The sequence below is a fragment of the Harpegnathos saltator genome, unplaced genomic scaffold (genome assembly GCF_003227715.2).
Source record: "Harpegnathos saltator strain DR-91 unplaced genomic scaffold, Hsal_v8.6 scaffold519, whole genome shotgun sequence".
NCBI lineage: Eukaryota > Metazoa > Arthropoda > Insecta > Hymenoptera > Formicidae > Harpegnathos > Harpegnathos saltator.
In genome coordinates this window covers 445001-460182 of record NW_020230337.1, presented here as the reverse complement: position 1 = coordinate 460182, position 15182 = coordinate 445001, and the positions used below count along the sequence as shown (strand labels likewise).

Below are 15182 nucleotides of genomic sequence, written 5' to 3'. Positions count from 1 at the left end.
CTAAAGACACCGAAGAAATGAAGTATGAAATGAATATTCAGGCAGGTAGGAGAAAGGTGCGTTTTATTGCCGTGAAATTTAGAAATTTGTGTCATAATCGGCATGGTGTCGGCTCGACAAGTTTGTAGTACTGTCGTAACCGCCGTACTTGCTGCTGCTGATGTGCGACGGATTGTAATAATAACCATTCCACTCGGACCGCCAACTGTCGTACATATTATATTTCTTACTGTCCTGGAAAGGTTTATCAACCAGAATCTGTGAAAAGATGCGAGCAGGTCAAAGACAAATCCATGTTGCATCATGCAATTGCGGAGGCAGGAGGCTCGAGGCTCTGGTCTGTTGATGTGCGAGCATGGGGTGTAAGGAGCTTACCTTGTTGGATGTAGACTCGAAAGATTTGTCGTTCCAAGAAACGTCGGGATCAGTCCATATCGTGTGTACCGGTTTCGAGTAATCGTTCGATCTATGACTGGATGTATGTTTAGCTACCTCCTCGTCGTAAATCGTGGACATGGCTGGCTTTAGCTTCGCACCGTTTTGTCTGTTGACGAGCTGACAAATGGTAATATCTCGCTTATTCTACTTCTCTACTTCCACTTTTATAATATACATACAGAGTGAATGGATAGTAAAAGAATGATTCCGTACACTTTGTTGGGCACTCACCACAGACACACCAAACACGATGATGAACAATAAACCTCCAACACCTATCACTATCACCGCAATGGCCCACTGAGGTATGAGCCTGTCGTCTTTCTCGATGTACTGCGGCGTGCTCACTTTAGGTATCACTGTGGAAAATAATAACACGGTCGCAAGAATTGGTCGGCCGAGTGATCGAACGGAGTGATCGAACGTACCTACGAAGTCTGTGTATTTGGGATCGATGGTGAAGATCCCCATTCGTAACGCGCCCTTTGTGCCCGTCTCGTTCCATCGATTGCTATTGTACGTTCTGAGCGAATCGTGGAAGATAACTTTTAGCTCCTGCGTATTAACTCTCTGCTGCAAGTTGACTAATTCGACAAAATAATCCACCAGGATGCTACCTTGACTGGAAACGACGATTATACATTCGTAAAGCGTAAAGCGTTGTGTAACTTAAGACTGGGCATTTCTCGAGCGTGCGAAAAGGTGCGAGGTGCATCTAAAGTACGATCTGTCTACTATTCTGCGGTACTCTCTGTCAATGATGAACAAATGATGACGAAAGTACGACGAACCGCCACTTCGAAGTGCATATCTAGAGAATGAAGATTACCTGAAGGAATCGATCCTTATATTTTTGTACCATTTCGTTAGAACGGTCGATTTCGAGAATATAAAGTTCATCTGAAAAAGAAGAGCAAGAGATGACAATACGACTGACGATGATTATAATACATAGAAAACAAGAAGCACAGTGATCCACAGGACGCGATATAAACGCGCGGGAATGCGCAATACCTCTCGTTCTACTTGGCTCGCAAGCTCCTGCCATTCGCGAGTATTTCGATCGAACAGTTCCGGCAGCCATGTGGCGTTCCCGACGATGCGTATCGTACCCGCTACTTCGCATTCCTCGTCGCACACACCAGGAGTCGTCGGCCTTGGTGTCGTCGTTGTCGTTGATGTGGATGATGTACTCGAAATCTCGTTCGTGCTGGGAATGAGCGACACATTCACAGACGCTACCGTAGCTGTCCGCGCGGCTTCCAGCAACTTCTCGATAGAGATCGGTGTGGTGGATGGAGTCGGCCATCCGGTAAACTCTGTGGTAGCTCTGAAATTTCATCGACAGAGAAACAATTGAGTTGTGGAACAATTGAGAATAAATTTGCGAATATTAGACACAAACTGGGCTTGGTCTGTTGCATCTTGATTGACTCGCTACTTACCTAGTCGGCCATCCTTTTTGTATTTTTAGCGTTACTGCGCCTGGACCGTCTCCGCGCGGAGTTTGCGGGGTGGTTATCTTGTGGATCGGTTTACGACCGCCTGGTCTGCTAGGAAATACAATCTTCAGACCGCTAGTTTTCTTCGTAGTAGCCGAGTCAGAGCCCGTCCGTTCCGTCACTGTCGTTGTCGTTGTCATACTCCGTCCATTGTTCATGTCGGTGTCGGCTTTATCATCCGAAGTGGACTCCTTTTTCTTATCAACGTAATTCTTGGGCAACAAGGCGGATATGTCGACTTTGGAAGATGCGAAGAGATCTTGGATGGACAAGGCAATTTTCTCCGAGGAGGTGTTACTTTTTGCCGTTGTCGTCATCATTGTCGTCGTCGTCGTCGTCGTCATTGCTGTCGTGGTTGTTGTGCTATTTTCCAACTTGGAGTTTCCTTCGACCTGTCGCTCGTTATAGTTTGTTGGCAAAAGGGACGAGATATCAATTTTGGACTTTGCAAGAATGTCACTGAGAATGGAACTCTCCGTAACAGCCGTGTCCTCTTTCCTGAGTTTGTATCCTGGCGGCAAAAATGCGCTAATGTCTTGGACAACGAAACCAATCGTCGATCTAATCGTCGGTGGTGTCGTCGGCGTGGCTTTCGTCTCTGCCGCTTCCGTGGACGACGTTTGTCTCGAGGAAGGCCACCTGAATAGAAAGACACAGACTATAATAATAGATAATAACAACAAGATAAAAAATTAATCATTGACAAGGCGGCCGATTGGCGAAGGAAGAAGACAAGATCCAACCTGAAATTGATTTTGGCAGGTGCCGGTGCAGTCGGTGTTGTAGTTCCTCTCGACGTGTAGTCTCGGGGCAGCAAGCCTTCCAGATTGTCGAGCGTAGTCTTTAATCGCTGTGGCTTTGCTGTGGTGGTACTGGTGTGATTTAGTCTTTTGTCACTGTAACGTCGTGGCACAAACTTGCCGATAACCGGCGTTCTAGCCGTGGTAGTAATAAATCTCGCGCGAGTCGTGCGTTCTCTTTCAGCCAATACATCCAACTGGAGCGTATTGCCAGCGTTTCGAAAGTTTCCGCCGAGTATAGCAGCCGGTACGAGATCGCCGGACAGTTTCGACTGTGCCCAGTCGAGCTTATCGATGATGCTCTCCGTGGACACGGATGGAGATGGGGATGTTCTTCCGCCATCGAGTGCTCCGTCCTGCTCCGTTTGCTCCACTTGCTCCATTCGCTCGGCGCGATCTATCACGGCTGGAAACGGCAGGAAGCGCGCTCCCGATATGCTGCGGCTGGTTTGTACGGAAGCCAGAATCCTCGACGAATCATCCGTAGTTACCTCCACAACGGGCTGTTCCAGCGACGGCGGCGGCGCAGCGACTTGCTCGCTGGTGTTCGGCGACGACGTGGTCGACACGGTTATCGTGCCGTTCACCACGCTTTTCGTAGTTACGACGGAAACCACAGCCTCACCTATCAAGATGGAACTGTCAACAGTTATATCGTCGGATTTTTCCTCTTCTTTCACCTGCTTCTGCTCCTCCTCCTCCTCCTCTTCCTCCTCCTGCTCCTGCTCCTGCTCCTGCTCGTCCTCCTCCTTGGCACCGAAGAAAGTGAAGCTCTTATCGCTACCCTCCATAGACGAGCCTTGTTCCGAATCCATTATTAATAACGGACCGTTGCCTTCCTTCTCAAGAATACGCGACGGCACGTTCGGTAACTCGCGAAGAGTGCTGCCGTTGTCCTTCTTTTCTAGTACCTCGTGTTCTGGTCGTAGGACTTTCCAACCTTCTGACGTAGTGTCTTCCTCGTCGGATTCTGCGTCTGGATAATCGAGATTGTCTCCATCTAATACGGACAATCGAAATATCAGAAGAGAATGGCGCGCCGACTCGAGAGCTTGTCGAAAGTTAAAACTTACCTACTGCCTCGTATCTGGAACGATTCCCGTTCTCATATTCGTCATAATAATAATACGTATTGTCATACTGATTCGTCGAGGGGTCTTCGAAATAATCTTCGTCCCTGGAATTGTCCCCTACCTCGGCGGTATTTGATATGCTAGCTGCCATCGGAGATTTTTCCTTCTTCGCACCAACCGACTCCGACGAGTCAATGTCCTTCTCTTCCTTTCTCTTCTCACCATCTTTCTTTTTATCTCCTCGCTTATCTCCGTCTTCGTACTCCTCGATCTCAGCTTCATGCGTTAGCTTAGGTTCCTCCTCCTCCTCTTTCTCCTCCTCCTCCTCCTCCTCCTCTTCCTCCTCCGCATCCTCCCCCCCGCCTTTCGATTTCGATGTGTCCATCACGTTGTTCTCATCTGGCGAATGTCCAAACTTTGCGAATGCATCAGCCTCGTTGCTCGACGAAGGTGCGTTTCGATCTTGCTTCTCATACACCGAATTCGTTGGTATCAGTTGCGAAAGTTTGTCCCAAGATCGTATCGTTTCTACAAATTGACGGTGAATGGTTCAACAGAGTCATCCAACAGAGATGTTTCGATTTTTAGCTGAAATGAATTATTAGCTTGCTTACATAGGAACTTTCGCCACATCGTCACATTTCTTACTTCTTCCATTTTTTCTCTACTCTACTTTCACCAGTCGCGACTACTTTCCATCAATATTACGTAATTTCTGATTAATTGTAAAAGGTGTTTGCACGACGACCGAGATCAAGTCGTTCGTCGTCTTTCCGTCTGTCGCTTGTTAAAATATTACAAGGTAGTCTCAGGGAATACGCGATTCAATCCCAACCCAAAGTCCCTTAGGTTGTTGATGGGTGCGAGTAAACGCGACACAGTGAGCGCGCTCACATTGAAATTGGAAACTTGCCGATTAAGAACGACTCGGCTCAATTTGCTCTCAACAGGCAAACGGAGCGCAAGACAAGCATCGACATAATAGAACTATATGCGCAACGAGAAAACGAGATTTCTTTTTTTCGGCGTAAACACATTCCTTCCCTCTAGATGCTATTGTCTCTTACGTGGCCAATGTACGAGCGGGACATTTTACAAGAATAAATTTAATTTTCCGCGCTAACGAGAATCGAGACAGTACCATGAGAATGTTGCGAGATTATCCACGAATATTTCTCTCAGCAACGCCATGAGGCCATCCTTCATATCAGGTATGCACGCCGATATCGCGCTGGCGTAATTCGTAGACTCTTACATGGTCAGTTTAACTCGTACTTCCTGTACGAGCGATACTTTCACGATCGCAGGATATGGTAGGACGTGATCGATCCGAGTGTAACGGGTATGAGCGCGAAAAAGGTAACTAAGTTGCGACCGTTCTCCTTTCGATTGTCCTTCGACTCGAAAGCAATTCTGGTCGCTCGCGCGCGCGCGAATTCTTCTAGATCGCGCCTATGTAGCATTTATTCGCAACCATCGACTGTGCACCACACGAAGACCGGTAAACTTTTAGCTGCTGTAACTATGCGCGTTATACGTACATTGTACGAGTCCGCTTTCTACGCAGACTTATTGTTCGCTTTACCGCAAGATATTAACATGGAACCAGGGAAATGTGAGTTGCGTATACAGTATATATATACCCGGTAAACAATCTATTGATAGATCAGTCAACACAGATCGACGACAGATTCAATCACAGGATTTGCGCGCGATCAGATCCTGCTTTGATTTCCCCCCGCCGTTGGAGATGAACAGAAGCCCTATACTTTGAAAGCCCGATTATAATTTATCAAACTCATCGTTGGATTGATGAAGATTTGTCTGAAGAATTTTCTCGCGTACAAGCACTAAAAAAAGCAAGAGGATACGACGACGCAGGTAAAGTTAACGATAACGTTTTTTTGCCAAAGTAGGTCGCAAACTCCTTCTATGATCCTAGTGAAAATCAGACCCGAATACGACATATGGTGTACGTGTCGTTCTTCGTCCGCATACGAGAACGCGTGTACAAGGTGCGCACATGAGTAGGCTACTTTCTCTAACTTGTTCGTACGGAATGCTCATCGAACATGCTGTTGTTTCGATGTTTTTGACTTCTGACGAGAAACGTTTCGTCAGTCAGAGCAATGATTGTGGACAATCTGTCGATAAAACTGCTTGCTGAGAAATATGTTGGCATCAACAATCACTGGGGAAAACTTCCAATGTGAACATGCACGCTATGTGCTACATTGCATGAACATGCGTGCTACGGAAATCTCTCTCTCTTTTTCTCTCTCTCTCTCTCTCTCTCTCTCTCTCTCTCTCTCTCCCTCTCGCTCGCTCGCTCGCACGTTCAGAATGTATCCTGATTACTTTGTTATTCATTTCATTCAATCTGCAAGTTTTCCAAACGAATGGAAAGCGGACGAATGAAAGAATTGTGACATAGTAGTCGAAATAGACTACAGCGAGTAGTAACAAATACGCAAAAAATACGTAACACGTGTTTCTCCTGGATTCGATTTTCGCGGTAATGCGCACGATTAAACTCAAACTTTCTCTAAAATGAATATTCCAAGGCCGTAGTTACCGAGTGGAGAAGAAAGGTTATGTTGCTGCCGTTACGTCGAGAAATTCGCCGCGCGTTTGGTGAATTACACTCTCTCAAGTTTGCGTTGTTATTCCTGTGAATGGAATTTTCTAATATAATGTACAAACAAAGTAAGAGAATGACAGGGCTTCCTTTGGGATGTCAATAAATCGTATCGATATAAAATGAATACGCTCTCGATGGAAGAGAAAGAAGATACTCCCCTGTAATAAAGGGAGGTACTTCGTACATACGTGTATCGATCTCAAGTATCGTGACCTAACGGATCCTGTCATTAATAATTTTGTGAGTGAGAAGCGAGAAAAATATAATAACTTGGCTCGACGTTGACCGAGTCGGTATCCTTCCTCGGAGAAGGAGGCCAATACATTCTTGATCGCATTACTCGCGATGCGTCAAGCTTTCTTAATCTTGCAATTTCACTCGCGATGTTGCGAGGCGTCTCTGATGACCACCATCCGTGGAGGATCATAGGAACAGCGAATCAGCGGATGCTGATGAATCAGATTGCATTGAAAAAAGACGTTATCCCTGTGGAGAAGGAACCGCGCGCCGCGGCGGGGGAAGGTCGTTTGCGTTATGCATGTGCATTTCACAATTCGTTGCGATGCTCCGAATTCCTTGATCACTGTTCCGTGTCGCGTACACAAGGAGTGGCGGTAGTGAAGGAAAGAAGGTAATATGCAACGACGTACGCGTACGCGCCAAACTAAAAGCGTGAGGAAGGAGAAGAGAGAGAGAGAGAGATATCTCATAACGTTTCTTTCAAAACGGATCAAGACTATTCTCACTCCAATCGTTATACGTCCGCGATATAGACTTGTCGCATAACATTTTTAGCTCGTTAGGTTGTCAATTTTATTTAGACGAAGAGATCGCGGCCGCAGCATGCAGCGAGTCAACGTTTTGGAATGTGTTTCGCATTTTTATGTCGTTCCCCCGTAATTCCGACTTCCAAATTATGGTCGCGCACGAGCGCGCCTCATTAAAACGATCTAAACGCGGGAGGTAGTTTGTTGCTTTTTTTTCACATCTTTTTTACATATATCATATTATTTTACGAATATACTTAAACGACATTGTTCAAATTTCCTGGATGTTTAGTATTCGCACGACCAAATCATAATCGTAAATATGCAAGAGAAGAGAAGAGAAAGGGAGAAAGAGAAAGGCAAAGAAGAATGTGACGAGCTTCATTGGACTCTTTTCAAGGAATTTGACTGCTTTGCTACGTCTTGCTTCATTTCATCAATGATTTCATCAATATCGCGTGCGCGTATGCGAAAGAGAAGGAGAGATCGCTACACACACACAACCATCTCTCGCTCGCAGATTGCACAGATTGGAATGAAACTTAAGAATAAAATCAAGATAGAAGCAATTCGATTCAATGACTTGTGCGTCGATAAGTGTAACAACAACGAACAAGGGCAAGAAGATCGCGAGGGATTAAGTACGCTACTTGGTATTGTGGAATCAAGCAATGCTCGTTAGGTCCATGACGTTGTCCTGCGACGACGGTCATTCGCCGTCCATTACACCCGACGATAAGACCTACACGGATTACGGCAATTGTATTGGCAATTGTATTGCAATTCTATTGTGCCGCGCATCACGTTGCTACTTATACAATTACTTTACTTCGTTCTCGTGACCACCGATCATTATCCACGCGAATCGGCCAAAGATGACAAGTTGTGGAAATTGTGTGGAATTGCAGCGCGGAAAAGTTAAGCGATTTCGTGAAATTTTACAGACAAAATACGAAACATATTCCATATTATTGATAGCGGATTCCAATGTTATTCTTCAACAAGGAGGATTTCTTCAAGTCACTCGAGATAGGTATGGACGTTGTGTGATGACATATGTTCGGTTCGTCGTAAGTGTACCTCCACACATGATATATCTTTGAACTTGTTCCCATAATTTAGCCGTTCGTGATGAAGAAAGAAGAAGAGAGGGAGAAAAAGGTCGATTTTTTCCAACGCTTGGCCCGAGTTGACGTAATCACGCTCGGGCGTTCGAGCGTTCGAGAGGAAAATCTCGATGCGCTTGGCTGATGATCGTGACGGCGGGTTCCAACGCGTGTTTTGCGAAATCTGTCGAAAAATCGATCCGACCGCACCGGATGTGTACCCTTTACCTTTCGTTGGGATGTATCCGTATGTAAAACACACACAAGGAATATCGTTCAGAGTGATGGAGTCACAGGTCACTCGGCTTACCTTCCAGGCGAGCGGAAACGACGAGCATGCAGACGAGCAGCAGACGCAAGAAGAGGACCTGGCCGCTCGAGGCCGCGCGTTGCCCTAGCGACATATCCTTTCGTGATATGCTCAGTGATATGCTCGCGCGCGCGAAATGATCCTCGGTTCTTCAGCTCATTGCGCCTAAACACCGATCGACCTAAAGCGATTTTGTTCGACGCGTACGTCTGTCGTGAGCCGCACGTTGATACCACCGCGTTAACCGCGTGCGAAAAGGAACATCACATCGTCGCAACGCCGAACGGCACCGTTCGTGTGCACGACGCGTCTTGGCGAACTGGCGAACGAGTAGAAAGCAAAATCCCACTTTCACTCGACTGCGCGCGCGAAGGCGAGGCACAACACGGCGCGGCGAAGCGAGGTGAAGCAAGGCGGAGTTGGCACGTCGAGGCCGCCTGGATCTCCTCCGCGCGCGGTTCTCCCTTCCAACATCGCCGTTCCCTTGTAAAAACCCCCCCTCTCGCCCCCTCTCGCTCAGCTTTTACGTTCGGTGCTCGTGAAAATGATCGCGAAGAATCGACAAGGGGAGAGGGAAAAGGGGGATTATACACAACGGTGAGTCCCGATGACAATAGCTGTGTCTCTCGCGCAAACAACGTTCTTATAATGCCGTCGCGAGAATCGCGACAATTCTGCGGGTATCCTGTTTCGCGTTACACCAAGAACATACGCTCTCATAAGCACAAGTTCAAAACTTGGGGACTGTTTCCAAAAGAATCATAATGATCTTATCATAATATAAATAATACGATATATTTGTATTTTAACTTGCTTTGAGTGCTTCAACAAACCAATGGCGATGTGTTAAATCTTTCAGAGATGCAAGTCTTAATATTCACAATAAGACTCGCTGTGACTGTGCCAACCTTCTTTGTGAAAGTAAAACTGGAGTCGTCGGAAATATCGTATAAAGAATGTACTTCAAAAGAGAGAAAGAAATAGAGGAGACATGGAAGAGACATGACCGGTCTAGGAGGATAAAAAGTATGACGACCGCAATTGCGCTTTACTAGCTTTCTTGCTTGCAAAGAATATATGATTTGTATACATCGCCACAAAATTGAATTTCAGAGAGGATCTCACTACAACAGTACTTCCTCCTCGACCTTCAAGCAGGCCTTCAAAAAAATTCGTTCCGAGCCCGTCCTCCGTTACCGTTCATTAACCGACCACCGACGACCTTTAACTTTACCAGACTGCCTGCAGCATCGATTGATTTGCATACGGGCACGCGGGACCAGTGGAGAACGAGAGAAAAGAACAAAGTCAGAATCGGAAACCGGAGAAATGTGATGTACTCTCGTCAACGACGATGACACATACCGATATATATGCATTCGATACAGCACAAATCGGTCTTTTCTGCACTTCCCTGCAGAGAAAATGATATGTTACTTTTTAATAGTTTTATTATTTTACAGCCATTTGTCGATAAAAAAGGCACAGAACACTCTGATATCTTTGTCAAGACGTAAGTCGGCTGAATTTCATAAGGATTTCGTGAGAATTGTGTGTGAAACTCTGCTCTCTCGCACGCACGCGATTGTTTCGTACGCGCTGACGTAATGCGCTCCCGACTTTGTGATTAAAGAAGAGAGTCAGCACCAATAACTTACCAATTTATATTCTTACCGAGGTAGACAGTGCAGGAAGTGCAAGGCGCCTAGTATAGTATACTATAACGGTATAACATGGAAAATATACGAATATTGCACGCGTATACGTGTGAGTATGTGTGTGTGTGTGTATGTGTGTATGCGTGCGCACGCGTGTGCGCGCATATGTACATTTCTTTTCTCTTTCTTACATTCAGTAACAATATTTATAGACAATGGTCATTATGAATATTATAGACGTTGATTGGAATGCTAAATTATAGGGAAAATATTGGATTTAAAAAATTGTACATTATATATTTTCTGAAAGAACACGGATCCATAAATGTGTGAACAATACGCGTTTTTATTGTATGGATATTCCATTGACCATTTTTTTCATATTGAAAAATTTCCAAGATTGCAATCCCCAATTTTACGGTTTGGGAATATTCACTGTTAAAGTCTCCGACATTGAAATCTAACGTTAAGTCTAGCATTCAAAACGTTACTATCATCACGAATTAATTAATTATTAATCGTTATTGCTTCCTTCGACCACAGGAAGTGCTTGAGAAATAGTGCAAAACAGATGAAGAGAAAACAACATTTTCCGGCTATATTGGTGGCCGTAGAAAGTCGGGCAAAATGTCATTTTTTGTCTCTCGACAAACAATATAGAACGCAATTCTAAAAATTCACAAAGTCGCTTCGTGTGAGATTTTTCCCAATTTCATGGGCACATGAAGAGAGGAGCTTTTGTGAACTTTTAAAATTGCATTCGATAGCGCTCGTTGAGGCAAAGAAAATGACACCTCGTTCGACTTTCTACGCCCACCGCGGAAGTGCATGAAAAAAATGTCTACATTTTTTTAACATGGAGCGCTAAATTACAAGCACTTCCAATGAGCGTAGAAAGTCGGACGAGGTGTCGTTTTCTTTGTTCTGACGAGTACTATCGAATGCAATTTTAAAAGTTAAAAAAAAAACTAGTTTAAATCTAGTTTAAATTTTTATTAATTTTATGAGCCCATGAAAAGATGAAAATCTAAACCAGGCGCTTTTTTGTGAACTTTTAGAATTGCATTCGATAATACTTGTCAAAACAAAGAAAATGATACCTCGCACGACTTTTTACGACAACCGAAAATGCCTGAAAAATTAATTTCTTTTTTTAAACAAGGAGCACTAGTTTTCGAGCACTTTCGGTGTTCCTAGAAAGTCGGACGAGGTGTCATTTTCTTTGTCTCGACGAGCGCCAATGAATACATATCTAAGAGTTCACAAGAAACACCTTCTTCAGATTCTGCCCAATTTCATGGGCTCGAAATAAGCGAGATCTAAAGCAGACGTTTTTTGCCAACTTTTAGTATTGCATTCGAATAAGTGGTGGTCGTTGGGACGAAGAAAATGGTATCTCATCCAACTTCCTTCGACCATCAGACAAGTGTTTAAAGATCAGTGCAACGTAGTTAAAAATACACAATTTATTTGAGGCACTTCCGGTAGTCACAGAAAGTCAGACATGTCAGACGACTTCGTCGTCTCGACGACCACTAGAGAATGCATTTCTAAAAATTCCCGTAAGGCGACTGATTTAAATCTTTCCCAATTTCATGGACGCACGGAAATATGGCAAAATCTAAATCAAAGGTTTATTGTGAACTTTTAGAATTCCATTCGCTAGTGCTCGTCGAGAAAGAAAGAAAACCTCGACGATCAACCTTTTCCAACCACTTGATATGCTTGAAAATTAGTGCTCCGTTAAAATAAAATAAAAAAAAATTTTTTTTTCAGACACTTCCAGTGGCTGTAGAAATTGCAAGAAGGTTAATTGCATTGTCATTTTTATTCAACAACTTTTCCTTTTTTCTCAATTATTCTATTTTAATTTATACCAATATAAATGATTCTAGTGTAGAATTTTATATACTTTGCGCCATTATATATAAACATAAAATAAGGATGTTTCATGATATTACCGGCATTAATTTTCACAAGAGGGACTTGTGTAATATTATTCAACAAACAATACGCTTGCATTACAATATCTTATAACGCAACACAATTCTAGCTATGTGTAATTGGCGTTAATTTTATTATTGAATCCTATGTAGACAATAATCTTGCCTGTATGAGGTACACAGATCGGCACAGTAGACCAAACACACAAAGTTGTGCCATTCTAAGTTGAGAAACTTATCATAGATTTAAAGATGCTTTCATCTCGATCACACGAGCCGTCGTCAATCGATCATTTAGCACGAGAGTTTCGTCATTTAACTGAATGCCTATACGCTTTAAAATGGCGCGATTTTTGCCGTAAAGCTATTACGCAGATCTGTGTGCGCCTCGATATACAATCCAACTATAGTTATAAATTTATCCATTTGTCGCCGCAACGGCAGATGTATATACCATGTTTCGACACGCAACATGCTTCAACTGAAACAGGAGATAAAATTTTAGAGGTCGGAACATAAGATACAGAGACGAAACATAAGATGTCATTTCGTGAAATTTACTTTGTAGTTGGTCTTCTGGATGGCTCCGAGGCAGTAGGAGGTGGCGGAGGACCTCTACGCGCCAACTCTTCCAGATAACCCATCAGCAAACGGGTACGTTCGGCGGCCGCAGCTTCAAGCACGAGGAATCTCCGGTCCTTCCTTAAAATTTCTTCAATTTCCGCTAAACAAGCGCCATTTTCCTGAACCTTTTTGTACGTCTTGTCGGTGATTAATTTCGTTTCCTGCAAAGCGCAAAGCATTCGATTTCGCATTTGATTTCGCGAGTAATCGTTGATATCGAGGTGTACAAAATGTTAAAAAAAAAAAAAAAAAAAAAAAAAAAAAAAGTTACCGAACGGTGTTACGCACTTGCAAAAGTTCCCGAAAATCTGCTTTAGCGGCAACCAGTTTGTCCTTGATATATTCCTTGAATTCCTTTTCGCATTTCTAAAGAAACGACATGTACATACATGCGATAAATGTAAATAAAGAAAATGCCGGTTTTGTCGAGTGATCGAAAGGACGTTCGTTCTCTCTCAGAGACGCCAATTGCTAAAATTACACAGCACTACATACCCGGTCACTAGAAGAAAACTTCAAGTATCTAGGATCATCCTTGAGCAATTTTTTTATATCCTTCCAGGATGCTGTCAATTCTGTCGACGCACCCACCTCATCGAGCACTTCGCGGAATTTGTCGCGCTTTTTGCGACCTAGCTGCTCGATATGCTCGTTAAACAGGCGCTCCTTTTCCTCGCGGTCTAAACTTTCAGCCAATTCCCATCTGTGATCCTTCCTTAACTGTCGTTTCGCCTCCCTCCATGCCAAATCACCGTTTCTCACCTGCAAATCAGGATACATCATCATTATACACACATACATAATGTATCATCCGTAAAATGAGTACGATTAGAGGGAGAGGGGAGGGGCAAAGGAAAAAATGGATGCGAACCAAATCGGCGAGAAGGGCACTAAAGTGCTGGACCGCCTCCGTGTGGCGGTGATGCTGTCTTTCCTTGTCCCGATCGCGCAGATGCGTGGCGAGTGTCCTCTGCACTTCCCTCTCCCTCTCTCGAAGGCTGGCTTCCGCCCGTCTCTCTCGTTCTCTCTTCTGCTTCTCACGATCCTCTTCCGAATCAGAATGGTCGTCCCCGTCCTCCTTCTAAGTGTAAAAAGTGACACTGAGTTGACGAAAGGCGTGCGCGACGCAAGTGCGTCAGAAACTTGACTTACGTCGTTATCCTTTTTGGCACTCTTCTCATCACTCTCCTCGATTTCGCCGCTCTCTTTTTCAACAACTGCTTCTTTCTTGTCCTTTCCGTTTTCCTCGGTGGGTGCCTCGCTTCTACGTTGCTTCTTTTCCTTTGCACTATCCTTGTCAATTTTGTCCTTGGTGGATTTAGTGTCTTTACCCCTGTCTGATTCCTTACGATCTCTATCCTTCTTCTCCGTCTTGTGATCTTTCTCTCTGTGCCGATGGTCTTTGTCTTTCTCCTTCTCCTTTTTCCGTTCATCCTTCAGAATGCGAATGTAATCTCTAAACCAATCCTCCCTCGTGCTCGCCGATTCTACGACTCTGTATCTCCAATCCGTTTCCAACTTTTTCTTACATTCGCTCCAGTGCGAATGCCTGTCGATGTCTTTGTGCTCACGCAGCATCGCAATGAATTCCTTTTTCACCTGAAAAACATTTATCGTAAGAGTTCTCATTGCCAAGGAACGATCACCGCTTGCTTACATACTATTATACAATTCTGCTTATTAAGATGAAATTTTCTTGGCTCTCTTATCATGCAGGCTTTTAATAGTATTTCCAACCAATTATTGTACACGCTCGGCCACATTACACAATCACTTTTATACGATTGTAATATACAATGATTTGTAATGTGGAGCAAACTATTTCAACTTGCAAACCTTTTAATTGGTTTTCAAACTACATTTCATTAGGGGTAGAGAAGAAATAGTCATTCGTGTTCGTTCGAGTCAGGAGATATCACAACGTTAAAGGCTCTATATTTGTCGGATTTGATTTTTTTTTTCTTAACGAAATAAGAGCTGGCGATTCTGGCTGAAAAAGAAGTACACTCATTATTCCTGTAAAAATGATTATTTCGGAACCAGTCATCGTTAAATGTGATATATTCGATAATCATCCGTTAGTTTAATCGGCATATCGAGGCCAATCTTCGCGCTGCGAAAAGTCGCGTATCAACGTATCAATATGTTTGCTCTCGCTTTAACGATGACTGGAACGTATAAGGTAAGTGAATGTCTAACTGCCGTCCTTGCTGAAATGAAGAAAATATGGTTAGTACATTATCACTTAAACTCCGAAAACATTAGAAGCTCGCAGTCGTCCAAATTACGAAACGAGTTTCTCTTTATAATTTTTTTTCTT

At 43.9% G+C, this 15182-nt stretch overlaps 2 protein-coding genes and 1 long non-coding RNA gene across 4 annotated transcripts in view; 1 reads left to right on the top strand and 2 right to left on the bottom strand.

Moving 5' to 3' along the window:
- Positions 1-36: 36 nt before the first annotated feature.
- On the bottom strand, positions 37-8964 carry LOC105191198 (nuclear pore complex protein DDB_G0274915). The gene is made up of 10 exons (XM_011154419.3): positions 8638-8964; positions 3814-4341; positions 2684-3740; positions 1884-2579; positions 1453-1768; positions 1268-1338; positions 867-1060; positions 670-797; positions 376-555; positions 37-258 (listed from the first exon to the last, which is right to left on the bottom strand). Exons 1-10 carry the CDS (start codon positions 8729-8731, stop codon positions 79-81), a joined length of 3444 nt encoding a protein of 1147 aa, XP_011152721.2. The 5' UTR covers positions 8732-8964; the 3' UTR covers positions 37-78.
- A 135-nt stretch (positions 8965-9099) lies between these two features.
- LOC105191195 (uncharacterized) lies at positions 9100-12114 on the top strand. Its single transcript, XR_003113582.1, has 3 exons — positions 9100-9234; positions 9497-9663; positions 9751-12114. It is a non-coding gene; the product is annotated as an uncharacterized LOC105191195 (long non-coding RNA).
- Positions 12115-12261: 147 nt separating this feature from the next.
- The window catches only part of LOC105191194 (transcription elongation regulator 1), an 11416-nt gene continuing 8495 nt past the window's right edge, over positions 12262-15182 (bottom strand). For both annotated transcript variants that reach the window (XM_011154412.2, XM_011154413.2), the window contains exons 13-18: positions 14015-14461; positions 13734-13943; positions 13358-13624; positions 13151-13228; positions 12800-13023; positions 12262-12719 (exon numbers count right to left, since the gene is read on the bottom strand). In XM_011154412.2, coding sequence (XP_011152714.1) covers positions 12716-12719; positions 12800-13023; positions 13151-13228; positions 13358-13624; positions 13734-13943; positions 14015-14461 — 1230 coding nt within the window. In that variant the 3' untranslated portion in view covers positions 12262-12715. The remainder of the gene's footprint in view (positions 12720-12799; positions 13024-13150; positions 13229-13357; positions 13625-13733; positions 13944-14014; positions 14462-15182) is intronic.

Excerpts from the sequence above, each read along its gene's own strand:
- LOC105191198 (XM_011154419.3), bottom strand. The coding sequence starts at position 8,731 with ATGTCGCTAGGGCAACGCGCGGCCTCGAGCGGCCAGGTCCTCTTCTTG. Across the intron at positions 4,342-8,637 it reads CGTTTCCGCTCGCCTGGAAG|AAACGATACGATCTTGGGAC; the intron begins GTAAGCCGAGTG and ends GTCAATTTGTAG. Across the intron at positions 798-866 it reads CAAATACACAGACTTCGTAG|TGATACCTAAAGTGAGCACG; the intron begins GTACGTTCGATC and ends TATTTTCCACAG.